This window comes from Egretta garzetta, unplaced genomic scaffold (assembly GCF_000687185.1).
Source record: "Egretta garzetta isolate BGI_Z169 unplaced genomic scaffold, ASM68718v1 scaffold289, whole genome shotgun sequence".
In the NCBI taxonomy this organism is placed as follows: Eukaryota; Metazoa; Chordata; class Aves; order Pelecaniformes; family Ardeidae; genus Egretta; species Egretta garzetta.
Window position 1 is genome coordinate 60,061 of NW_009260801.1, and position 26,861 is coordinate 86,921.

Consider the following 26,861-nt stretch of genomic DNA (forward strand, 5'->3'; position numbering starts at 1 on the left):
CCCTTTCTTGCACCCTTGCCCCTTTCCGTTCCCTCAGTCTTTTTGGCGCCCTACCTCTTTCTCATGCCCTCTCTCGTTCTTATTCCCTGGCTCTCCCTCACACACACTCCCTATTTCTCATCCATTTACTCTCACACACATTCATGCACACTTCCTCATGCACTCACAACCTTTCCTGTACCCTTATGCTCACTCTTCCCCAGGTGAGCTTTCTCATTTGAGATCTCTTTTTCATGCATTCTTTCTTGCTTTCTCTCACTCTTGTTCTCACACTTTCTCTCATGCATTCTCCCCCTCCTCCTTCCTATCTCATCTCTCTTTTTCTCTTCTTCACTCGCTCTCTCATCTGTGTGCTTGCTCTTCCTTGTTGCTTGCTCTTCCTTGTGCACTCGCTTTTTCTTGTGTTCTTTCTCGTGTGCACTCGTGCTTTCTCATGTGGTGCACTTCTTGCATTCATCCTTTTTCATGCCCTCACTTTTTTCCATGCACTTCCTATTCCTCATACTCTCACTTTCTCGTGTGCACTTGCTCTTTTTCCGTATCCCTGCTTCTTCTTACACACCTGCTCTTTCTCGCACCCTTGTGCTCCATCTTCGTCACATGAGCTTTCTCGTGTTTCAGCTCTTTCTCACATTCTCCCTCTCTTCCTTTCCTAAGCACTCATTCTCACATGCTTCCCCTTATGCTCTCTCCCCGTTTCTCTCTCGTTGTCTCTCCACTTTCCTTCTCTCTCCCCATCTCTTTCCTCTCTCCCATTCTTGCTCATTTCTTCCCTTCCTTCCCTTTCCCCACAGTTTTTGTTCTTTTCTTTCTCTTTTTTATTACCCCCTCCTCTCACTTCCTCTCCTCTCTCTCTCCATTCACTTTTTCTCACCATCTCTTTTCCCATCTCCTTTTCTCCCTCTCACACCCTCTCTTTCACGAGCTCTCTTTTATGCTTCCATCTCTTAATACTCTCTTCACCAAAATTCTGTATTATTCCCTATTGAGGGAGAAGTATATTGTTACATTTTATATTGCAGAATCCTGGAATTGTGTAACACGGTGTTAAACTCATCATTTTTGTCTAGAAATTCTCAATCCACAACTTCAGACCAGGAGCCTGAACCATCATTGCTATATGGCAACGTAGTTACAGTAAGAAAAAAAAAATTTCTTATGAAGAAATGCAGTTGGTGTCAAAACCCAGGATCAGCTGGCTGTGAGGAGCACAAGCCATGTGCAGTGTGCTTTGCAAGCCATGTGCCGCTTTCCCAGGAAGCATTAACTCCCTGGTTCCTAGAATAACTTCCAGTATGTAACGCAAGTGTTTTCAAGAGGTTCAACTTCTAATATTTCTCCCACAACATTTATCTTGGCTTATCAAGACTCCAGTAGACTGATGCAAATACAGATCCATAGATAAACATTGTGGTTGCAAAAACTAGTCACGTCTTTGAACTGCTGTTTCACCAGTCAATTATATTGCCTGCAAAGCTCTACGTATCAACAATATAACTTCACATATACATCTGTGTTTATCTTCTGTACTAGAGGAACAAATGCTTTTAAATAATAATATACCACATTAATTTCAATGGTGTTGCTCTGCTGAAAGTCACATTGCTATAAATTTGATTCATTCCTTAATTAATGCAGTTAAAATCAGTAATCAAAATTAATTGGAAAAATATTCAGTACAGATCAAAGTGGCAACATCTAAAATCTAGGATCATTAGTTACAGTGTCTTTAGTTTTACCATCTGCTTTCATTTAACTCTTGAATTATGGAATGGTGGTGTGTATGTGTAATCCTGGCTCTTGGAGTTGTGGGATAAATGTGAAAATCTTAGTTTCTGTTAAAACAGTTATATTCTTGGTGGTTGGAGGGAAAGAACCCTTACATGTGCATTATAATATAGAGTTAAAGATTTTGAATGCAAATGTAATTTGTTTCTAATTCTGTCCATTCTCACCATTTTGGTGGCCTAAATCATGACTCTCAAATTCTGAGAGCTGGAAGCATTGTTGCCACTTATTTCTAAGGAATAGGATTACCTTTCTACATCAAATCAACTTTTTCCCAGGAAGAAGTACTAACTATAAAACATTTTTATAGTTCATATAGATCTTTTCATGGTTTATAGTTTTCATAGTTTTCACAGAATTTTTCATGTGGTATTTCGGTGGAGATATACACCTGATTTTACTCATTCTGAGCAGTTAATGTTCATTTTTGCTGTATGCTCAGCTTTATTCCTGCCAGTCTCTGGAATCTAAGCCGTGATACTGTGAACTCCAGCATTTGGGTACTTACAATAATTAATTTCTGTATGCTTTTTAGAGAAAGAAGTAAGTAAAGGATTTCAAAATATGGGGGGAGGAGAAGAATCACTCTTTCTATTTTGTAAACAACAGGAACTGCTTGATTTTTTGATTACTATTATTTAATGTGTTTACAAGTGTTTATCTTTGAAAAACTGTTTAAATATATTTTAGGAGGGCTCAATGGACAGCTTGTATGAGCCTGTCCCAGAACGTCAAGAACCCAAGGATACAACTCCTACTGACAGCTGGGCTAGCACTCCAGTGAGCATGCATGTAAACTGCGGGCCACCTGATAGGTCTATGTCTTTGGTAAGTAAAATTTAATTGCTAAGTAAGCAGTGTATTTTGCAAAAACCTGTTATTCTGTATGCGGGCACATGTGCGTTCAGCTGGCTTAATCAACAGTTTGAACTGTGTAGGCTCCTTAGAGCTACTGTTCAAATCTCATCTTTGTAGCCAATGACCTGATTTCTGTCCAGCCTTAACAAGCACACTTGAAAAACAGGTCATGAGTTTCTATACAGCTAGCAGCAAAGTGAGATTAGTGCAGCTTCACTGTATGAGGGAATTTCTCTTTGCAAGTAATATCATATGAAAATGCTGGGTACAGATATTAGTACTGTACAGGTTATACTATTGGTGTATTTGGCTGTCCTTTTTATTAACAAAAAATTTACATTTCTAAAGCGTGTGTGCAGGAATTTTGTAACTGATGGTCTCTGGAATAACCTTTACATTTTACAAGACCTCATTAGGTAAACATGTGAAGGAGGTTGTCTTCGGGGTTCTTTTCTTCCTAAATAATGTTACCCTACTTAATCCTTTATTATTGGTATGTTATTGGTATCATATATCATTGAGGCTTTGACAAGTACTTTAACATAGTATATTACATTTCATAATCTTTTTCGTTTCATAATCTCTGTTCTCTGCTTTACAATGCTCCTTCATTTATAATTACTACCTCTATCTATAGCAACATATGATGCAGTCTGGTGAAGGAATAAAGAGAAAACAAGGATGTTCATTATTCAAAGAAGAGAGACTGTCCTCCCTTCAGAAATCATGCCAGGCTTTACCCATGTGCGCCCTGGGTTAGGTACTGGGTACCTGTAAGACTGCTGGGCCTATGGTGTTGCAATATCACAGAGCAGGTTTGCACACAGGATTTGCGTGGAGGGAGTGCTGGAGCTGGTGGGATAGTCGAATGGCTGGGGAATTGTGGCATGCACTTGTCAAATTCCTGGAGGAATGGAAATAACTTGTTCTTCTCAGACCCTTCTGCTGCAACCATCTGACTCTGTGCATGTCTCTCTCTTCCAGATAATCACCTTGGTGCTTTATATAATGGTCCTGGTTTTGAGAGCGTAGCAGTGCAGAGGTCTCAAGATGATTCCTCATAGCATTAGCACAGATCTATTAGCCTGGGCTCTGAAATGTGCCTGCATTATAATTTTACTGTAGTAGGTGGTAGATGCTCTCCCGTGTGATAGGTTTCTCCCCATTATCAGATTGTGACCTTGTTATTATAAAATTGAGCCACCTCTACTCTGTTCCAGCTAAGTGTGTTTAATCATGGTTGTGAAATATGGCTGTAACCTGATCCTAGTAGGCCTGCAGTATTTCAGTTGGGCGAAGCTCTAGATGTTTGGCTAGGGCTGCGTTATACAGCCATGTTGAAACATGCCATTCTGCTAGCAAAGGTAGGCATTACAGTTCAGGTCCTATAGCTGCTCAGTCTTCCTCCCCTTTCTGTGACTGCAAACCAACATAACAGTTAATGACAGCTCTACAAATATTTCTTTGTCTGATAGATGTATATCTGCTAGGAACAGCATTTAGGAAAAGTAAACCGGAAACTGAAAGTAGATTTGTTTTCTCGTTTGTGCCCAGCTTGTGACATATGACCTCCTAATATACTTTGCAATAGATAACTACTAGAAATTATCCTTTATCTTCTCAAGGTGTGGTAGAGACACATCCCTTGCACTGTGCTCTGCATCAGGTTTTCACAATGTGTAAGACTAAGAATTAAAAGTGCAGCAATAGTTTACCTCAGGCTTTTTGTTTCTTGCTTTTCCTTGTTTTGTTCTGTTTTCTGCTTTGACAGCATTACTTCAGGCTCTTCATTATAGTAGTGTAGAGTTAGGCTTCATAAATTTTTCAGTTAAATAAAAGCAATCAACCTACTCAATACAGAGCTTTATTTTCATTGAGACAGCCTAGAGAAGCAGATACTAGTGTAGGATTAGAAAATCCTGTACGTTAATCCGAACAAATTGTAGCGAAAGGTTTTTCAGACTGCTCCATGCTGTTTTTGTGGGATGGCACTGCATACTCCATGAAGATATGTGCACTGCAATGAACAGAAAAATCTAACACTTTGGTTTCTGCTAACTCTTATCATACATTTCTGTCTTCCTAAAGAAAATATTTTAGTGATGGCACATTTATTCATCACTAAATTTAAATGTCATCATCAATAACAGTAACGGTACATGGGTAAGCAAACTGTTGGCTCACTCGATATTAACAAGAAGCTTCCTGAGACTGGCTGTGGGTTTTATTTTGTTCTGTTTTGAGAGAATATTCAGCTCAGCACTTAACTAAAAATAATGTCTGGATGCTGTGTCACTGTACTGGCTGTAGAATCAACATGATTATTTATAAAATACTCTCTAGAAATGGAAAACAAGATTAGTGATAACGTGTCAGCAGTAAGACCTATGGAAAAATGCCGCTAAGGCCAAAGGACTATGTGTAATCTTATCTGCTATTTCTAGCATGTGAGTTATTAGACCTACACCTTGGATGAAGCCGTTAAGCTTATTAACTGAGCCCATTTGTACTTCTTTCCCATTTTTAATTCCGTCACTTGGTTCCAGGCTGGAGGGTGGCCCCCATACCATGATAAATTCAGAACATTATTGGCTCCCTCAGGCCCTGATTCAGTCATTTATCATTATTCAGTAATGCACAGACTTAAGTGCACTGCTAAGTAGGTATGGGCTCGAGTGTATGTTTAAACGGTCGGCTGAACCATGGCCATGCAGATTCCACAGAGCTGTTAAATTTCCTCGGGATGGAGCAGCCTGGCACAGCACATTTCCTCCTCAGGAGGCTTTTCCCCCTTCCTTTTTTCTATACAACTTCGGAAATCAACAGGGCAGGTGCTCAAGCTCTGCTCCCCTCAACTTAAAAAAGGGAGGCTAGTGCTAGAGGAAATTTTTCCTTGTACTGCAGCAAAGTAGTTATTTTCTTGCAGTTATCTTGTCTGTTGTGATTTGTCCTAATCATAGCTGGGCTGTGACATTCTTCTGGAGACATGGGTAATATAGAGTACTGTGGTCCCTGAAGCTGCGCGGGACATAATTCAGTGAACATACTCTTTGGGCACCTCTTTGAACTGTGATTATTTCTGCTCCTGGCCAAATATCTGCCCAAATGACACACCCTGGATGAAGAATAATCTCTCTTTTGAGTACACTGTTCTTCTCCTTCACATAACTTAGAAGACCTGCTTAGTATACAAAATGTTTTGCCTGGGATGTTCCCACTCCGGGTTCGTATGGTACCGTCTTGTGCCCGTTATACATACTTGCCTTTTGATTTTAATCCTCTCAGGGAATTGGCCCATTGACTTTTTGGTTACTTCGCCTGTTGCTCAGCTTCAGTCATATTCTCAGACAGAAAGAACAAAAATAGATTTTTGGATTGTTTTTGAACCTTATATGTAGCAAAGCTGAATCGGATCTTCCTCAGAAAGAGTTGGTAGGCAACAGTAATGAATCATATGGGTGGTCTTTGCCTTAACTATGCTATTAACTGGGAAACTGAATCTCTACCTCTTGTAGCTTAGTGTTACAGTCTTCTACCTCATGAGCTGTCTTAAGCTTCTCAGAAAAAGTCTTCAGTGTTAAAACTATTTTCATATATTTCCTGTCAGATTGCAATCACCAAATGTCATGAGATCCACATATTTTTCAACTGCTGACTGTGATATGATCGACTACACTGTATATCAGAAAAGTGCCAAATAATTTATCAGTCTTTCTAAGTTATTGCCAGGAAAATCACAATCAGTCATGATACCTGCTTTGATCTGCAGTGTTATAATTGGCATTTTATTCCAGTGAGGGAAAGAAGAGGGGTAGTTATCTGAAATGAACATTTCCCTGTCTGCAAGTCTTAACAGACTCCTGTCTTAACAGGCACAGGAGCTGTAGCTTTCCCAGCCAGCCTGTAAACACCAGAGGAACGCATTCAGTTCTTTCATTTGGAGTTATTAGATAAAAGTAGAGAGGAAAGCAGTTTATTAATGATTTTATAATGCTGAGTTTCCACATGTGCAGTTTGTTTTTAGGAAAGAGATTGTTCATATTTGGGATGGGGAAGGAAAACCAGTTCCTATAAGCAAGGCAATTATGCACTTCAGAGAATGTGGAGAGTAGAGTCTAGATGAATCTTAATTTACATTCTAAGATAAAACATGTTTTTAAATGTGCTAAATTTCTAGTTTCAGATTAAAGTTGCACATGATTTTAAGTGTAGTCAAATACTGAAAAGATACTTAGAAAAAAGACGTACAAACAAGAGTAATATATTCTTGTACCCCAATTTAGCCAGCTGCTTCAGGCATAGCAGAAAGAGCTGTGTCGAATAAAAGGTGCCATTTTTAAATAGCCATTTAAGCCCACTGTCACCTTTCATTGTGGCACTGCATCCCATGATATCCAGTGAATTCACATCACTATCACCTCAGTGTATACTGTAATGCCATACATGCATCTTTTGCTGGATTTTAAGAAACTGATGCTGAAGCAATGGTTTCAAATCATGGAGCGAAAGATTAAACCTACAATTCTGTGCTTCATGTTCCACACCAGGTGTTTGGCATGTGAAGATATGAATTAATGGTCTTTCCAGGTGTATGGCCACACTGAGGTTCAGAGAGGGCTGTCTCTGATTTTTTCCTGGGATCATATACAGATTCTAACTGATCTCCATGCATAATGCTTCCTTTAACAAGCCTCTGAAATAAAATATTTGAGATGTTGACACTACCCTTTTAAAAGAGCCTTAAAAATCACTTTTTCAACATTTTTCAGCTTCTCTGTGTGCCTGTGCACCTCACCTAGGCATTTCTTTAGAGCTATTGAAGATTTGTCCCGAGACTAAAATGCTGGATTTCTTTTCAGCAAGAAATTTATCTTACATTGCTTGCAGTAGTTCAAAGTAGATGATAAATTCGTATATTCTTTTGATCTACACACAGCATCTGTGAACAAATCTACACATGCAAAAAAAAAGTTCTGTGGAAACTGCGTACAATTATTAGCATTCACAAATGTCCAGGTGCCTCCTACACTCAGCTAAAATAACCTCAGTGCAGTAAAGCAGCCTTTTCTTAATGCACTCTCCTGAAGAAGCTTTAAAAAAAAAAAAAAAATCTATGCTGGGTTTTACTGAGAGGAGCAGAAAAATATGAAATGCTCAATTATGCATTTACATCATTTTATGTAGTACATGTTTTGGCTTTTCATCATGCAACCTGGATGACATTTTTAAATTACTGTGGTCAGAGCCATGCAGATGTAGATAGCATTACACAAAGGAAATAAATTAAACATAAGAATATGAGAAATAGGTCTGTACACTGAGGTTTTCATATTTATAAAATAATGAATGGTTATTTTTTTTTAATGTCTCTCGTTGCACAGCAGGTTGAAGTGGCATTCATCATGGACATTTTTATCCCAGTTTCTGCTTTCCAGGCTGGAAGAAATAGATATGAAAGTGATACAGCACTTTGATATTCTGTCTCAGTAGATATCAAAATAGTATAGGGATGAGAGGTCTTTTCTGTCCTAGCATGACATCCTCAGGTTTTCTGAAGTTAAAATTAACTTCAAGTGCCAGGGTAACTGCAACAGCAAAGATGCAGTGAGATGTTTTGGCATCACTTGCAGACTGAGGCACCCTTTTGTTCACTCATCACCTACATACCTCTTCTCTTCCCTCCCACATCTCATCAAGGTACATGTCACCTGGGCCCTGGGGGCTGTGTGATCTTGCCTCCAGGCCAGTGCTTGATTCTGATTTGGTGCCTGTAAGAGCTTTGCCAGACTGACTTGCACAACTTTGAATTTTACTTGGAGTTTCCTGCTCTCTTCCACATTCCTCTGCATGTAATGGGGTTAAAGAGTCCCTGTCCTTCTGTGTCCCTCAGAAAGCCACATCCCATTATTACTTGTGGGTATTTTATCCTCATCAAATTTAAAAGAATCATACTATGGAAGTAAGATAATATTCATTCTTGGGTTAAGAGTCTTGTTCTCTGGTTTTTCAGGGGTATTATGGTTGTCAGCTTCTTGGGAGACATGGACATTGAAGCCTCCTAAAATCAGGACAAAAAACTACATGTATTCTATGCTGCACTGTGTCCTCCACAGCTTCAGCTGTTGGAAAAAGAAAGGCTGAAAATGTTAGTGGATATTAAAAACATGCATCAAAAATCCATCATTCAGTGTCTTTGCAGTGAGGAAAATACTATATTTGGATTAAATATTTTTGATTTTCATAGACTTTTTTCTCTATCTTTTTAAAAGGAATTTCCTGACTTTGAGAACACAGTGACCAAAAAAAGAAAGTAAGTTGAGACCAGTTTGAGGTCTGCACAGTGTCACTATATTTGTCTGTACCTTTCACCCTTGTTGTTTTATTAATGTTTGCCAATGTTCTTTAACTCTCATAGAGTATATGTATTAATGTTGCAGTTGGAAAGCCAGTAACAAGCTTGTAATGCATTACTAAAGCTCTTTTGCCATGATTTTTTCATACACATAAAGATTTCTTCCAAAACATCAGAACCAGGATGGCTAAAATCAAATGCAGTTAATCTGAGCTTGGTTTAACCATATGTCTGCTTTTCTGAAAGATTGAAGTGGTAACCTATTTTATAGCACGTTTGCACCATTGACCTGATAATCTCCTAAAGAGTTTTTTGTTTGTGTTTTTAATCCAAGTGAAAAATTAGTTTGCAAAATGATTCAGATAAGGCATGTCAGGCTGTATTTTATCAAGTATATTTGTGACAGCAGCATGCTTTGCATCCATTCGCTAAGCCACAATGCTATGGTTTGGGCTAATGATTAATATATATTAGTAAGCAAAGGAATTTATTTTGAAAATTCTTTTTTGGCTTCAGGTTGAAGGCTAAGAATTACTGAAGTGGTCCCCTTCAGATGAAATCTGAAATCCTGCCTAATGGAATGATAGAGACATATCTTATCTGTCTGGCTGTGACAGACATGAAAATCCCTGGACATATTTTTGTTTGTTTGTTTATTTTTTCATTTTTAGGTGGGCTTTGCTAAATTCAGAACATCAATGTTATCTATGTCTATTGCTGAGAAATTTCAAAGTAGATAAAGATTTCAAAGAAAATCAAGAGCTTCTTTGTCTTAAGTAACAGTTTTAATCTATTTCTGGTCATCTGATAAAAATGTCTGTAACTTATCAACTGCAAACGCAGAGATGTATGCCCTCAGAGCTGTGAGATCTATTGTTATCTGTGACCAGCCAGGGCCCTGTGAAAATGTTCCCATAACTGCGATGGGCATAGCTCTATTATTCAGTTTTCTTATTGTTTGATTAAGAAAGCCAAACTACTGTGTAGGCCGTACCCAAGTTTTACTGTACTAAGCTCTATTAACTATGATACAATCACCTAGCTGCCTAAGAGTCTCCTGCTTAGATCAGAACTAAGTGTGCCCCAGGAATAGAAATAGTAGTCTATAGCTACAGTGTCAACTCTTACAAAGCAAATAAAACTCTTCTATTCTAAGCCCAATCCCATTCTAATCGAATTATCAGAATTTAGAAGCATTGATCATTGGACTAATCAATATAAAAAATTAGTAATGAATTATCAGAATTTAGAAGCATTGTCTAGATCATTGGACTAATCAATATAAAAAATTAGTAAGCTGGTTGAAAATAATTTCACTCAACATGAAAATATTTTGTAATGAAAATTATTCTGGTTTGAATGTCCAGCCATTGCTATCCTGGCATGATACCCCCACTGATAATGCAGAAATTTTCATATTGGCCTTTTCTGTAGATACAGAGAAAAAGAATGAGGAATTATCATTCTCTTTTTCTTACAATGGGGCAACAAGGAAGCACCAAATGAAATAGAGGAGCAGAAATAAAATAAACAGAATTACGCCTTCTTTAGACAGTAAGAATTAAATTGTGGAACTCTGGAAGCAAAAAAAAAAATCCAAGTGGTTTCAAAAGGAACTAGTGCTTACAGACCAGTCCTTAAAAAAACAATAGTTCAGTTGCACCTTCTTGCTCAGGAAACCCTTCAACACCTATGTGCCTGAAGTTGGGAGTTGGAGCTCAATTTTTGTGCTCTTTCGCTTCTTCTGGTCATTGCCACAGATTAGAGAGTTTCTGGTCTCATCTAGTATAATCTTCTGGCTTCATCCTCTAGCTCATAAATGACTATCCATTGGGGTTTTATGGATAAAGCGAAACAAATAAATTAATTCACAGTGTCAACCTTTGTTAAAGATTTCTTCTTCTTCTGTTAAATTAATATATTCTTTAAGTCATCATCTATAAACCACTGGCCACAGATGGAAGCGTGAGTTAGGACTATTCCTTGATGTAAATGTGCAAAAAGCTGAAGGTTTATTTGGGCAATAAAATGTCAGTCAAGATGGTGGGGATGGTATGTTCATGTAACTCCATTATTACATCGTCAAACTTCAGACACTAATTTCTAAAAGTTGTAGGACACTTCAGATCATTTCTAAGGAAAAGCACCTCTTATTTTCTTCCTGATGGGCTCCCCGGTTCAGTCATGAATTCTTCATTCCAAAAAGAAACTCGAATAACATATTTTTACAGGATGAAAATTCAGAAGCTTTCAGAGCTTTGTGTGGCATGTGGGAGTAGATGATTGGGTGAATGAGAAAAGCCAAGTAACTCCAATTAAAGCCAGTGGGAATTGCACAGCTAAATCCCTGTGCCCTGCTTTGAAGAATTAGGTTGAAAATATCCATATTTGATTAAATGTGCTTTCGGTTTTTATTCTGACTTTCAGCTAATGGCAAATTCTTTTAATTCTTTTAGATCCATCCAGAAGTCCATGTCTGAAAATGAAGCATTTGGTTAGTAACTGCTTAAATAATTTACTGTATACTTGCTAATCTCACAGAGCCAACTTTAATTAAGGGTCTGATTTGCTTTACAGCTGTTGGAGCAAATGCAAAGGAAAGGAAAAAATACAGTTAAGCTATCAATATAGTCCCTTCCCTCCCCACTTTCCACAGACACATTTGTAGGTAGATATTAAAAACAAACTAGTTAAACATAGAAACCAAAGTGAGATTTAAAGAACCTATTGTGGGACAATATGAGAAATACTCAGCATGTCCAGTGTTTCTTTTAATCATTTCCATAAAAAATTGAAATGTCTCTGATCTAATCAAATTCCATCCCTGCCCATTCCCATGCTAAACTACTTTGCTTCAGCTTTCACAAACAAGTTCATGAAAGAAGAAAATCAGGGGTGTTTTTTTTTCAACTCATCCTGACACTGCCTATTATTATCAACACTTGTGATTCAATAGGTTCCATTTTGTAAATCCTCTGTAAGAAATAATCACCAGTTTCTTAAAAAGTAAAAATTACTATTTTTTCAGTGAGCGCTTCCTGTTAACATTCTATTATTTATTCTCTGGAGTCTGGGTTTAGTTGTTGTAGCTAGCCCTTACAGAGTAAGAAGGTTATTAAAGCTGTCTGTAACGATGCAGCTATATTTCATACCAATGTGTCTCAGATAGCTGAATTTCATGCAGAACAGTATCATTTGGTCTACAGTATCCAGGCTGTAATGAATTCCCAGCACTTGACAGAATCGACAAGTGCTTTCATAAAGAAAATTTTGTGACATAGAGTGAAACTTAACATTAAAAAAACAAACAAACAAACAAACAAAAAAAGCCTCAGAAAGCACAAAACCTTAATAGTTATCAATATGCTGTGAAGCATGGATGCTTTGAAGTTCACTGTGAGAAAAGGAAAATGGCCATCTCATTCTGCGTCCAGCTCTGGAGCCCTCAGCACAAGAAGGACATGGAACTGTTGGAACGGGTCCAGAGGAGGGCTACTAAAATGATCCGAGGGCTGGAGCACCTCTCCTGTGAGGACAGGCTGAGCTTGTGCAGCCTGGAGAAGAGAAGGCTGCGGGGAGACCTTATTGTGGCCTTTCAGTACTTAAAGGGAGCCTGTAGGAAATATGGGGAAAATCTTTTTAGTAAGGCCTGCTGTGACAGGACAAGGGGTAATGGCTTTAAACTAAACCAGGTTTAGACTGGATATAAGGAAGAAATCTTTTACAAAGAGAATACGAAACACTGGAACAGGTTGCCTAGAGAGGTAGTGGAGGCTCCATCCCTAGAAACATTCAAGACCAGGTTGGCTGGGGCTCTGAGCAACCTGATCTAGTAAAAGATGTACCTGTCACTGCAGGGGGGTTGGGCTAGATGACCTCTAGGGGTCCCTTCCAACCCAAAGCATTCTGTGATTCTACGATTCTCAAAGCCAGTCTAGGTTCTCCCATTCAAGATAAGACAGTACTCACCCTGGAGCATGTGTAACATAGAAGTAGGCATCTCTGATGATATTTCTTGCTAATACACTTGCTAGTTAGATGTAAGATTAAATAATATTTATACAATTCCTGGAAGCAAAATAAAGGCACAGATGTGTTGTGGGCTCCTAGGCCTTAAAACCAGGGTTAAGATAACAATCACCCTGATCATGTTTAAACAGTGTTAAATGAGATATTAGACAGCAGCAAAAGATGATAAAACTTGGTCTGCCTACAATAAATACTGTCCTTTCATCAAATTTCCTATATTGTGAAATCATCAATTCATTTTTGTGGTTGAGCAGACAGTGCAGTGTTCTGCAAGCTTGTCTGATTTGCATTCTGATGCTATTTTTATAGACTTTCCTGTTATTTCACAGGTTTGCTATGAATTCAGGTGACTGCTCTCTGTGCTTTTACTTTAGACAGGAAAAATGTGAATGGCACACTTTGGCAGGGTTCCAGGAAGCCGGAGAATGATTCGTACATCAGAAGGCACTGTAAGCTTGAAGGTAATTGCTAAACATATTTCAGCTGATTTTGCATTTTCCACTAAGTATTTTAAAGGGTACTAGGAAAATTTCTAATTTTGCACCAGTAATCTAGCTAAATAATTTGTCAAGTCCTGTTGAGGTTTTTCTGGTTCTCAAGGGAAAAAAGAAAAAAGTAGTAAAAATAAAGCTTACCTTAAAACTGGGAAGCTATGAGCACACTCTGTGAGCAATTCAGCCTGTAGTCCACAGGCCACAGAAGACTTCCACTACAGTAAATTGCTATAGTCATATTGTATAGGGCTTGCCAACTGTAATGTGAGCCTATAGTAGGAATCCATGTTCCCTGTATACTTTACCCTGCTCCAGGTATCCAACAGGGAAACAGTTCCCAGAAAAAAGCTCTTGTGACAGGTGCAAAAGAGAGTGGGCAAAATTTTGTAGGCAACTGTTTTGTCCAGTTCTCTATCTAAACCTGTTTTGGCCAACTTTATTGAAACAACCTTACAGCTAGCATACGGGAAATTGCTAGTGACACTGTTTAAGAGTTGATCAGTACAAATTCATTAAAACAACTGTGAGAAATAACAAGTGAGCAGTTGCCTCATCTATTTAAACATAAACTGGACTTTTAAAAATCAAAATGCTTTGATAATCTGCTTAATGTTGCTTCCAGGAATGGAATTCGCATTTGTACTTTTTAAAGTCAAGCTATATCCGTTACAGTTGCCTAATCAGACCAAACCAGACAAGGCTCAGCAGAAACAGAAAGCAAGATATGTGAGATTAAAGGGGATGCGTGTTGTGTTCTTTGCTTAAGCCAACAAAGTGTGAAGATGGCCGTTGTCTTAACTTTTAACATCTCCTGTAAAAATGTTCTAAATATTATCCACTGTTAGGAGATCTCACTGTTACCTGGATATGCCAAAGAAAGCACAGGACATGGCACCAGCTTTCCCTGTGGATTTCATTCACTTCACCACTTGATGAGAAACTCTTAAATGCTTGGAAAACAGATCTGAAATTGCAATGCCTATTGTATTTGGTCTATGTGTATGGGAAAATTGGGTTTCTTGGAACCAGAACCAGAAAGAAGGGATGACAGGAAAATTTAGAGGAACTCTGCTCTTGTGATGAACTGATGAGGGAAAAAGGGACCTTCAGTGAGTCTCACTGGCTTGCAAGGGAAACACTTGTAATGATAGGTGAAAGAAAAATGAGGCATTTCTCTCCAGAAAAGTCTTACTTTTAACCAAAAACATTTTTGAGTGATTCCTCAAACTACTCCAGAGGTCATCAGTTTGGAGGTGGAAAAAGGCTGAATGAGAAAACAGAACTTTTTGACCTTCCTTCAGAGTCTTTTCCACTCAAGACTCTTTTTACCCTTTTAAATATCCAAAGCGTGCAAAAGAAGCAGTGCACATTTTAAAAGCTGACAAGTGTTGTAATTGAAGGGCAGAGGCCCAGAGGGAACAGGAAGCAAAGCTGGCAGCTAAACAAAAATCTCTCTTTCCCCCACTGCAGTAAAATTATTTGAAGGGAAGTCCCCTTCACACAGTGGTGGAAACCATTGCAAGGAGATTTACAATGTTTCACTATTGATCAAGATAATTTGTCACTATTGATCAAAACTTTCTCTTAACAGAGGTAATCATTCAAGGTCTGCAAGTCTATTGCATAATACGAATTTCTGTTAGACATAATAAGCCATGCGTGGTGGCCAGCATAGACTCCTCTGCTTACTTCAGAGCTGTATTCACTGACCTGACCCAAATCTCACTGAAGTCAATGAAAAGACACCCGCTGATTCTGGTAGCCTTTGGATTAGGTCCTTAATGCTGCTGTGTGTATAACCTCTACAAAAATCAGTTTTACAGACTCATAAGGCAGTAAAAACATATATGTCCCACAGACACAATAGAGGGAATACCTGTCTTTGCTCACAAGCCCAAACCCAAACCAGATTTGCCAGCCTAAAAGGATCATTGTTGAAAAAGTTGACTATGCAAGTCACAGTCATTGGACTCCCATGGTAGAGTTTTATGGAGAAAAACAGAAAAGGGCTGACTCCTCTCAAGGTCAGTGGACATAATTCTCCACTGCTCCTCAGCAAAAGTGATTGGTACCTGTTGCCACACTAGGAAGAAAAGAACACTGCAGCTTACATATATCTTTTGCATATTTTTTTTTAACCTATTCCCTATTTCAGTGGATTGGAGAGCTGATTTAAGCAAGATTTGAGAGACCTGTAGATGCATGTTATTATGGCTAGCAAAAGAGATTATGGGTGGAGGGGGGAACACCACCAAGGTTTGCTTTAATAACTTGCTGTTGTCCATTTGGTTTTGACCAAAATTACATTAAAAACAGTGTCTCTGTCAGTACTCTTTCAGGCTAAGATCTTTATATGTTGCCCCACAATTCTTTGTGATTCAGCTGCAAACAGCTACCAAACAATGATATTTTGGACTGAACTCTAAGAGGACTTGTGAGCACTGGACTGAACACTGCAAGACCGAAGTTTTAGAGTAACCTTACAGAGCACAGGGGCACGGTGTGCAGAGATGCCTGCAGGAGATGTAAACAAATTAGCCCCAGGACCAGGAGCAACCCAGTTACATGAAACTGGTGTCTCATAAGCACCGCAAGTGGATTGTTAGACACCTGGCCCTCAGTGACTTCAAGGAGATTTGCAGGTGCTTGAGACATCTTAAAATCTGGTCGGTCATGTTAGATTTTGGAATGTAACATACTTTTTCAAAAAGCTTTTGGTTTTATTGCAACCATCAAGTCTGTAGGAGAAAGACACTGTCTTATAATCGTAGAAGCTCTTACAGAAGCCTCCAAAGGCAAACTCATGCAACAAAATTTTCTGTGACTCATTTTTCCTCTTCCTGTTGACATACATGGCAAATAAAGGAAATTGTTTGTCGGGGTTTTCTACGCAGCTGACCTATGGTTTCAAGGCAGAACTAGGATATGAAAAGAGTGTTGCTCTTTTTTCTCTGGTGCCCAGATTGTAGTTTGTGAGATTTAACTCAGTCTTACAGCATCCAAGTTGCAAAATTATAAGGAGTAGTATTTGTTACTGTGTTACAATGTTTGCAGAGGATTTTCTTTTAGGAAAAATAAGAAACCTAAAAAAGTCTCTTGATTCAGAATTTCCTTTAAAAATAACATGAAAAACTGTGTGGTAACTTGCAGCCCTTTAATTGTTTTACTCACATGAGTTTAGGGGGTTTTAGCTAGCTTTACACAAATTGTGGTTTCATTTAATTCCAACATAAGCATAGGCATTTTGAGGACAGGGATCTTACCTCTAAATATAAATCCCCATGGTCATGTTCAAACACTTTTTTTCATGTGATAGCTGAAGAATCTCAGTCACTTGGAATTATTCACTGAATTATTCTTTATTTTTCTGGTGACTGTCGACAAAACAATGCAATCAGTCTCACCTGTCTACAGTTAGCCTTTGAGAATCTGTATGTTAACTTAGCTGTCCTTTTGCAAACAGGAGAACTACTGACATTGTAAGGTATTCTTCAGCAGTGATAAGGAGGCAAGTTAGGATTCATGAGAAAAAAAACCCAACACATTCCTACTGGTTTCTAGTAACTTTGGAAAAATAGAATAGCACTGTGGGCTGTGATTAGCAGATAATTTTTCTTTGGATTTTCCTGCAAAATAACTGAATGCCTCTGACATCTGTGTTGATGGAATCTAATCGCTAGGGCCTTTCTACAGTAGTATAGTGGTGGATGCTTTGCCTTAAGAGTGGGAGTAGGAGTAGGACTTTCAAAGTAGACTTACTAAAAGTAAACTTCTCAAAGAGTTGTTTGACCTTTTATTGCTCATTTTTGTGATGAAGGTAAATACTCTCCCCATGCAAAGCATTAATTTCTTGGAAGAAATGGGAGGATGTTCATCCTTCGAAAGCAATTTCTAATCTAATCTAAACTAAACAGATCTCAATTGCAAAGATGACTTTTGCCCAGGGCCTACATTTTTTATGTAAGTGTTCTACACAATTCTGCTGTGAATTAGCAGGGCAAGAGGAAGCACTTGGTGGGATTCTGGGTTAGTAAACTGAGGACTAAGTGGAGATGAAGAAGGAAGCATGAATGAGTTTTCTTTATGTGAACCAGTTTGCCAGTTTGTTCTGTAGTCTTACTTCAAAGCAGTTTGAGATAAAATTCATGCTTAAATGATACAAGATTAAGTTCAGAGAGACAAAATGTCAGCTAAAAACATCAAGTGCAATTCAAATTATATTCCTTAGAATAACTTAAACCAGGACACTTTAAAGCATGTTTTCTTTTTTTGTCACAATTCACAGAAGATAATATTATTGGTGATGGAATACATTTCCTTCAAGGAAAGAAGACAGAAGAAACCACTTGCCAGGTGAAAGAACTACTCTTCTTTTCAGAATCTAAAATTTCATTCAAATAAAATGCATATTTCTTGCTTCCATTCAATATTTGCCTACGCTAAACTTCATACTCAGTATGCCTGTGTATCTTAGAAGCTGGGTTTAAAAGAAGTTACGTACCATTTTTATTATGCAGACCATATGAGTTTTAATACTTAGAAAACTTTTTCTTTCCCTGAGTGAATACATTTCTGTTAAATTGATGTGCTGGAATTATGTCTAGGAAGATCTATACTAAGTGTTTACATCAGTCTTGCGTGATCCATATTGGCATATGTATCCTAATGCTTTCTGAATTTCTACGAACATATACCGTATCTCCTCTTCATAATACTACATTAGTTATCCTGCTAGTGTGAGTAATTAAGGAATTCTGACCCTTGGGTTTGCAGAATAGTAATAGCATAAAAGTATGTGCTGTTGAGCAGCAGAGAGGTGGGGAGAAGAACCAGTAGCTCTGGAGTTAGAACAACTGGCATTTGCTTTTTATTTCACTTCCAGTCCAGTGTTTGCCCTGACAATATGTTACTTAATGGGCCAATTCATATCTGTTGCAAATCAGCTTAGCTCTGCTGATTTCACATGACACAGCAGTTTACCCAGTTTGAGAATTTGACTAAAAGTGTCTAACACACAGCTATATGTGTGTATGTGTGTGTCTAAATGAGGAATTAATGCAATAAATTATTTAAAAGATGAAAATCCAGTAAATTTTCATTTACATAAGAATATTACGTTCAAGGTGAATTTTATAAAAGGCTTCAAGCTGAGTTTCCTCTGCTGTTTCTATACAATGTCAGGAAACCTTTTGGATGTTTAGGTTAAAAGAATGGAAAAACTGCACCTGCATCATCCTGAAGGCATCTGAGATAAGAGAGGGAGCTGTGAAGACACAGACTTTAGGCAGTGCTAGGCTCCAGTGTAGGCCAGAGACACTGTCTGGCTTAAAAAGAAGACAAGTCAAATGATCTGAGTATCGGGGGACAGACGACCGTACTGGTGACTTTAAAGCCAGTATGTTCCAGGTTTCTCCTTCTTTCCCTCAGGGTTTTATCTGTCTCTATATTATTAGTTTGTTCCCATGATTACCTCCTCTCCCCACTGCCAAAAAGGAGGTGGGGAAGAAGGAAAGGAGAAAAGAACTCTTTTCTCTTCTGCATTTTTCATTCTCTTTCTTGGTTCTCTTCCTCTCACCTTTGAAGTATTTAGAAGACAGATTATTCTTTTATTTCCCACAGCAGTTCTTCCCTTAGTGTGAGGGATCCCTGGCTCTGCCCCTACCCTGCCATGGCAGCCTCTGGGCTGACTCCTGGTTTAGAACCTGGAGGCCATTCCCCTAGACATGACAGAATATGGAGGAAAAAAAGGGAAGAAGAAATAATAGGGAGTAAGGCCTATGTTTGCTTTAAGTGTAATTTTCCTTAAAACCCCTTAAAGCATCCCACCATGAACCATTCACCCCATTTAGAAAGCAAAGCTCTATTTTTGACTTCTCAAATTTTTTGAAGATGCTTTTTGGGGCGCGTGACTAACAAGCTGTAGAGACTTGTATACCTCCGAGCTTTCATGCCAATTAAAGACCTATTTAACCTGGCTTTTACAGCTTGCTTTTTAAAAATTTCATTTTTTATGACATTATTTTGATTTTTAGTGATTATTTCCTCTGGCCTTGATTATCATCAAGATAACATTGATATAATGCCCTTTTAAGCTTCCAAAATAGTCTGATTATGTCTGTTTTCATTTGCTGTACTGCATTATGCACACAAATAAGGAAATGCTGAGGGAACAGCATTATGGGGGAAGCTCTCACTTTTTCTGCAAAATCAGCATAAATGTGTGCTTTTTCGAAGCACCTGTGTGCTGATACACACAGCATGGGGAACAAACAGGAGAAATTAGACATCTGCATGCAGTTGCAAGGCTGCAGTCTCATTAGGATCACAGAAATGTGGTGGGATAGCTCACACAACTAGAGTGGAAGCTGCCATGGATGACACTCTTGTCTTCAAGAGGCCTGGAAAGAAGATCCAGTTTTACCTCAATCCCCAGCAATGTGATTGAGCAAATCCTCCTGGAAATTATTCCCAAACATATGATGGACAAGAAGGTGGTTGGGGGTAGTCAGCATGAATTTATGAAATGGAAATCACGCCTGACCAGCCTGAGATCCTTCTACAATGAAATGACTAGCATGGTGGAAGAGGGCAAAGCAGTGGATGTTGTTTATCTTGACATTACTAAGGCTTTCAGCACTGTCCCCCATAACATCCTCATGGACAAACTAATGAAATAGGGACTAGAAAAGTAGACAGATGGATTGAAAATAGGTTGGACTGCTGCGCTCAAAGTCCTGCTGGAGACCGGTCCCTAGGGGTTGATCCTGGGTCCAGTACTGTTTACCATCTTCATTAATCACCTGGATAGTGGGAAAGAGGGCACCTTCAGCAAATTTGCAGTCAGTGCAAAACTGGGAGGAGTGGCTGGTGCACCAGAGAGTTGTGTTTGCCCATCAGAAGGCCTTCAACAGACTGGAGAAATGGGCAAACAGGAGCTTCATGAAGTTTAATAAAGTGCAAAGTCCTGAACCTGGGGAGGAATAACCTCTTCCACCAGTACAGGCTAAGAGCCAATTGGCTGGAAAGCAGCTTTGCAGAAAAGGTCCTGGGGGCCCTGGTGGGCACCATGTTGACCATGAGCCAGTGATGTGTCCTTGGAATACAGAAGGCCAACAACCTCTTAGGCTGCATTAGGCAGAGCGTTGCCATCAGGTCAAGGGAGGTCATGTCACCCCTCTGCTCGGTGCTGATGAGCTGACCCACCACATATAGGTGCTGAGTTCAGTTATTGTCTCTCCAGTACAAGACAAACAGGGAAAATACTGGAATAAATCCAGTGAAGGGCCATGAAATCATTAAGGGACTGAAGCATCTGTCACACAAGGAGATGTTGAGAGAGCTGGGAATGTTCAGCCTGGAGCAGAGAAGGCTCAAGGGATCTGATCTATGTGTACAAACACCTGATGGGAGGAGTAAAGAAGAAGGAGCCAGGCACTCCTCAGTGGTATCCAGTGACAGGACACCAAGAGGCAATGGGCACAACCTGAAATACTGGAAATTTCATTTAACATAAAGAAAACAGTTTGTCTACTGTGAGGGGAGGTCAAACACTGGAAGAGGCTTCCCAGAGAGGCTGTGTAAAGTCCATCTTTGGAGATACTCAAAAACCATCAGGACACAGACCTATGCAACTTGTTCTGGTGGACCTGCTCTGAGCAGGGAGTTAGACTAGACAAACCCCAGAGGTGCCTTCTTGTCTCAGCTAGTCTGTGTGAGTCTGTGATTCTGTGAGACATGGAAGAGCCAAATTTACAAGCAAGATGAGCATTTTAGGGGGGGAGGGGGGGTGTGTCCCCAAAAAAAAGAAAAAAAGAGGGAAAAAAGCAAATAAGCTTCCTTGAGTGCTTCACAAAAACTTTAATCCCTCTCCATTTCCTAAATAGATGGTCATTTAATTCCATTCATTCTGTAAGCTCTGGAAAATAGGGGCTTGGAACAAAACTACAGGTTGAGGAACATAGCATGAGCAACACTTTAATAATTGTACCTTACTATAAAAAATAGCTTCACTTTCTGCATACCTTTGTTCTTGTTTGTTCATGTCTAGCAGGGCTCCCTTGATGGCTCAAACCCTTTGTAGCATATTGGGAAGGACATAAAACATGAAGTAATACAGTCTTTGGGCTAATACATTTTCAAAAATGTTTCATGCCTCATTTCTCACGTAAATTCTTAGGTTGCATTCAGCCTTCAAAGTGTCATTCATATTCATGAAGAAAAAAGGCTAGTGTTCATTACTTTCACTGATAAGCTATAAGCACTGTCAGGCTTGCCCACTAGGGACTGCATCAGTACCCCAGGGAAAGTGTATTCTCATGGTGTTCCTATCACGAGTACATTGTGACCAAGAAATGGATTATGGGCAGATGATGAAAGTGTATATAGACTTGTCTTTGCTTAGTTCTGAGGATCCTCCCATTTTCTCTGCATTGTTAATCCAATTCAAACCCACACCCCTGGGGCTCAACGTCCCAGGCAAAATGAGGTGAACTGAACAAGACGCTTTTTAGAAATGCATCAATGACACTTGCTCCTCAGCTGGGGGTTGCTGATGAGGAAAGTCTTCTGTGGCTTTCCTGCTCTTTGAGAAAGGAGAGCCAAGATCTAGGATGAGACTCAAGCATCCCATGATATAATGCATGGCTCTGCCGCTGCACCACGTACACTGTGATAACTCCAAGATATTACTGAGTCCCCCAGATAACTAAGGAAATTAAGACATTAAGACAATATCAAACTGATTTCAACGGGTGTCAGCTGGAGTATGTCAGCCATTGCTTTTATACGCACACAGTACTGGGTTGAAAGACTGCTGAGCTCTCAATCTGTATTCAGTGACACAACACTAATTATGTTTATTCATCTCATTTACGTTGAGGGTTTTTAATTTTACTTTTCTTACCATCTAGGTGATAAACTATGAGCAGTGGATTCCACCACGAGTTCACAACTCAAATGTGGCTGGTAACAGTGAAACGGTGAGTTGCCATGAAAATGGTTCCTTTTTTTTTAAGCAGCAGCTAGCAGCCTGAAAGAACGTGCTGTGTTAGTGGGATTTCCTTTACTGTATGTTGCTTCCCCAAAAGTTGGAAGATCTTTATCCATATCCATGCTATTAATCATTATATCTCTTTATCTTTTATAGAATACCTTATTATTGCTCTGTAATTCCCAGGAGAAAATCTGCCTATAATCCTAGCCTGATTAGTTTGACTCTGCTGTCATTTTTGAGTAGGTGGAGTACCAGACTAAAATAATGGGAATATTTAAAGGTCAGATATGTATGGGCAGGAGCACATGAAAGAATTTTGTACAGTGCTTGTCTATATATTGGTTGACTGTGACTTTGCTGACATTTTTTAACATAAAATTTATCCAAATTCAGTGCATTTTACAGAACTAACTCTTTCTATACGTAGAGCAGAAAGCTCTCGATTTTAATATTCACTAAGTGCAGCAAGGGTATTACTAAAACTTCCCAAAAATTTCAATGGTACAATAATGATAGCACCATTGACACAGTAAACAGAGTAATTTTTGTCTTCTCACTATTACACTGTACTCTGAATTTAAGTGCATAGGTAATCATGATTAAGTCATTGCTGTTCTTTGGGAAAGGCAAACCAGTTGAAGAAAAATCAGAGATTAGACTCTGCCATGACTAAATTCTTTATGCTGAGAAGTGATATGCTGTGCAAGTACTTTTATTGAAATTAATGCAGTTACACCCAGGAAAGAGAGCGCTCAACGGGCTGGAATCTGACCAACAGTGTTTTACACTTAGCTCCCAAATTGCTGTATTGCTGTCACCAGGTTAATCCTCATAACATCTCAGTGAGCAAAGATTTCTAAGGTATTTAGAATACCTTAGGATAAACTGGAAAAGAGTTTATCAGACACAATTTAGGGTTTTGGGGGTTTTTTTTCTGTAATACATTTTTATAAGGGCATTTTCAAAATGTATAATTTTTGTCCGTAAGTATTCATGCACACTTCATGCAAATTATTTGCAACTACAGGGCAGCCTGTGATTTATTTTTTTACACAATCCATTTTATTTGTGGTGTGATATGACTTTGCATGACTAAAACCTGTTAAGCAGGGAAATAAAGAATATTCTTGTTCATGAGGGAATTCTTTCCTTATAGATAGCTTTGCTTATAGATTGGGCAAAACACAAGCACAGCTACAATATTCAAGTGAGAAAATGCTCTGAACCTAGAACATAGATGAGGGGAAATTTTAAAAGTCTTTAAATGTGTTTCACATGACTAGCTTTTTACAAGTGGAGACTTACTGCTCTGTGCATTGGTCTTCAGTATTTCCCCATAGTTCCTTTTGGAACATCCTTCCCCTTCCACAGAGAAGGAAGGTACTGGAAAGTAGCATGCTCCAAATTAGTGTAGGTTACTGGTCCAACCAGTATCCCTGCACAGTCTCTTGCTGCACTTCCTTCTCTTATATCCTGATAGCAGCAACTATAGATACCAGAGGCCAGATAACACAAGCAGCAAGAATAAAATTGCCCGAAACCAGACCATAACGTTTAACCTTTTTTTTCTCACTTTTATGCATGCTTTCACTAAGCTGTGGCTGAGGGTTGTGAGGACAATACACCAAAACTGTGGGACCAGGATGGTCAGTTCACCTGGTAGTCTGTCTGTTTTCTACATCAAAGAATGTTTTACCTCTCTTTGGATAGGCAGCTAAACTTCTGGATTTAAACATTTAGGTAAACCAAAATAAAATACTGTAAATTTAAAAGCTGTCCTATCACTAACTGATACTCTGTGAGTTTTTTTCTCTATAAAATGGGGTTACTGTATTTATTATTTAAGCACTTATGACATTTCACTAACAATAGACTCTACCAAATGAGTGCTTTTAGGTTAAAGAGGATTAGAGTTTGCCATCAATAAAATTATCTGAATAGATTATCTTCCATTTATCTTGATGTCTCCGTGATGGAAATCCCAGATCATAACTCAAAGTCATCATGTTGCTTTTGTATTGTTACTTACAAGTTAACAAATTATTATTACTACAAGAGATCTTAAATTAGAGCAATATTAGCATTTTAAACCCACTGTGATTTATTTTGCAAAGACATCTCACAATGAGAGACTGAAAAAGTTACACCTCAATTTCTCTCTTTAGCTAAGCTAAAACTGCAATCCTACTACCCTGAATTTGGAAGAGGGGAGAGGGGGCTTTAAATACAACTCAGAACATGACTAACTGAAGGATGCTTGGATTTGACCCACAGTGGATGATGAATACTCAAACACAAGCTGTAAAACGGTGCTAAGCTGACCAGAACTTTAAGGTAGATCTGCTGAAACCTTGTCTACAGTGAAGATCCTCAAGAAGACCTAAGGGGTTTTAAACTCAGAAACACTAGGTTTTATTAGTCTACAAGATCAAATAATTAATTCTTCAAAGGGCAGAAATTGAAAAGGCCTGGGTTTTGTCTATATTAGTAATTGGCATAGAGCAATATGTGAGTATCAGCACAGCAGAACAGTTGATGCTGATGAGCTGATGTCCACTCTATATGCATTATGGAGGATCTGCCTGTGTTCAGATACTCTCTGTTGGACATCCAATAAGTAGCTTGTGTTCAGCTTCTGGAAAACATCTTTCATCTTAATTTCATCTGCTAAGAATTAAGTTTGTGGCATTTTGAGAACAAAACGTGGCTTACAGGGATAGCTGTGGAATTCACTGCAAATATATGACCCTGATCAAAACTAAAATACTACTGTAGCCACAACTTAAAAAAGGGACATGAAAGGGCATTTACATTCAACTCTCTGGCTTCCCGCTATGTTCTTCTGGATTAGTCCCACTTCCCAGGACAGTCTGCAGTCTTCAAGGAATGTAACATGCTGCTGAGAAGAAGGGCATCTGAACCCAAGTGTTGTTCACCATGGGAACTTCTGCATTACTCACTGTGTTTAGCAAGAGGAGGACTCCTAAGGAAAGAAGTCAGCATAACTCCATCAGCATGGATTGAATCATACTAACTTATATCAGCTGTGCAGGAAGCCGTTAAAGGTGTATTTAGAGACAGACTAAATAATAATATTTTACATAACTAAAAACATTTAATCAGAACAAGTGAGTGAAAAAATATAATAGTCGGGGGGCGGTGTGTGTGTGTGTGTGTAGTTTTACACATGCGGTAATATGTTTATTTCACTATGTCATGCTTGGTTCAAGGCAATTTCTAATATTCTGTTAGTCCATTGGTCTTACATAAGGTGGATATACCAGATTCTGTAGGCTATTAAATCCCCATGCCAATTTATAGCTGGACCAAGATGAACTGGTGGTGAAAATCATTTGGTACAAACCCTTTCAAAGTTTGAAATCAAACACCTGAATATACAGGGGAACATCTCACCTATTCACACTTAGCTTTAACTAACTCTGCTTCAACTTACTATAATTTCAACACAATTTTCTAGTGATGCAAAACTAACTAAATACACATAAAAATGTCCTTTGCCTGGGCATAGAAGCCTTGGACTTCTGTTTTTGCTTACAGAACCTCATGTCTTCATAGAAAAATATCTGAACCTTTGGCACTTGAAGCACAGCCATCTTAATAAGCATTTATCTGTCAGGTGAACAGTGGTCTTTTTTTTAAATCTGAAATTAAGATACACCCTCTCCCTTATCATTGCCACAGGGGGTGGATGTAACTTGTATTAGGTGAATGCTGGATCTTCAGACTTGCTTCATGCAAAGACTTTGCAAAAAGCCTTTAACCCAAGCAAAAGCTGAGGTGTTCAGAGTCTCTTGAGACCCATCCCTAAGCAGCCAGACCACTATACATTAGGCTGTGCTGGCAAACTCCCCAATGACTTTGTCTCAAAGGATTATGCATATGAGGAAGCAGAAAGGATCTATGATGTGTGACCTAATTGTTGGGGAGAGTGCAATAAAGGTCTCTGCATTTCTACCTTCTGATAACATCAGCACTAGCACTTAATCACTTGTAATATCGCCAAAGATGCATTGCCACAACAGGCCAAATTTGTTATCGGTGTAAATAGGTGAACATCTGTAGAAGCCAGACAGTATTGTTCCAAAAAGTAGCCATTGGTGAATTACAGTTTTACTCATTTCTAATATATTTACTTTTTTTTTGTTTCTAATGAAAAGCAGATATCCTATGTGAAACACAGCAAATGATTATGAAAGAGAAGTTATTTGCTGTCAAAGCATGAAATTTCTCTCTGAAGCTCACAGAGAAGTTCAAAGTCAGACTGGAATTGAACTCAAGTGTTTCTGGACTGATTTGCAAGACAGCAGCTGGTTTAACATAAGTGAAA

At 38.7% G+C, this 26,861-nt stretch overlaps 1 protein-coding gene across 1 annotated transcript in view; it reads left to right on the forward strand.

Annotated features, from left to right (window-relative positions):
* Positions 1–26,861, forward strand: part of LOC118453090 (putative uncharacterized protein ENSP00000383407) — a 34,153-nt gene that overhangs the window by 6,651 nt on the left and 641 nt on the right. The window contains exons 2-7 of the mRNA XM_035902210.1: positions 2,479–2,616; positions 8,916–8,956; positions 11,455–11,492; positions 13,402–13,488; positions 17,807–17,874; positions 22,431–22,499. Of these exons, the coding sequence (XP_035758103.1) occupies positions 2,479–2,616; positions 8,916–8,956; positions 11,455–11,492; positions 13,402–13,488; positions 17,807–17,874; positions 22,431–22,499 (441 nt within the window). The remainder of the gene's footprint in view (positions 1–2,478; positions 2,617–8,915; positions 8,957–11,454; positions 11,493–13,401; positions 13,489–17,806; positions 17,875–22,430; positions 22,500–26,861) is intronic.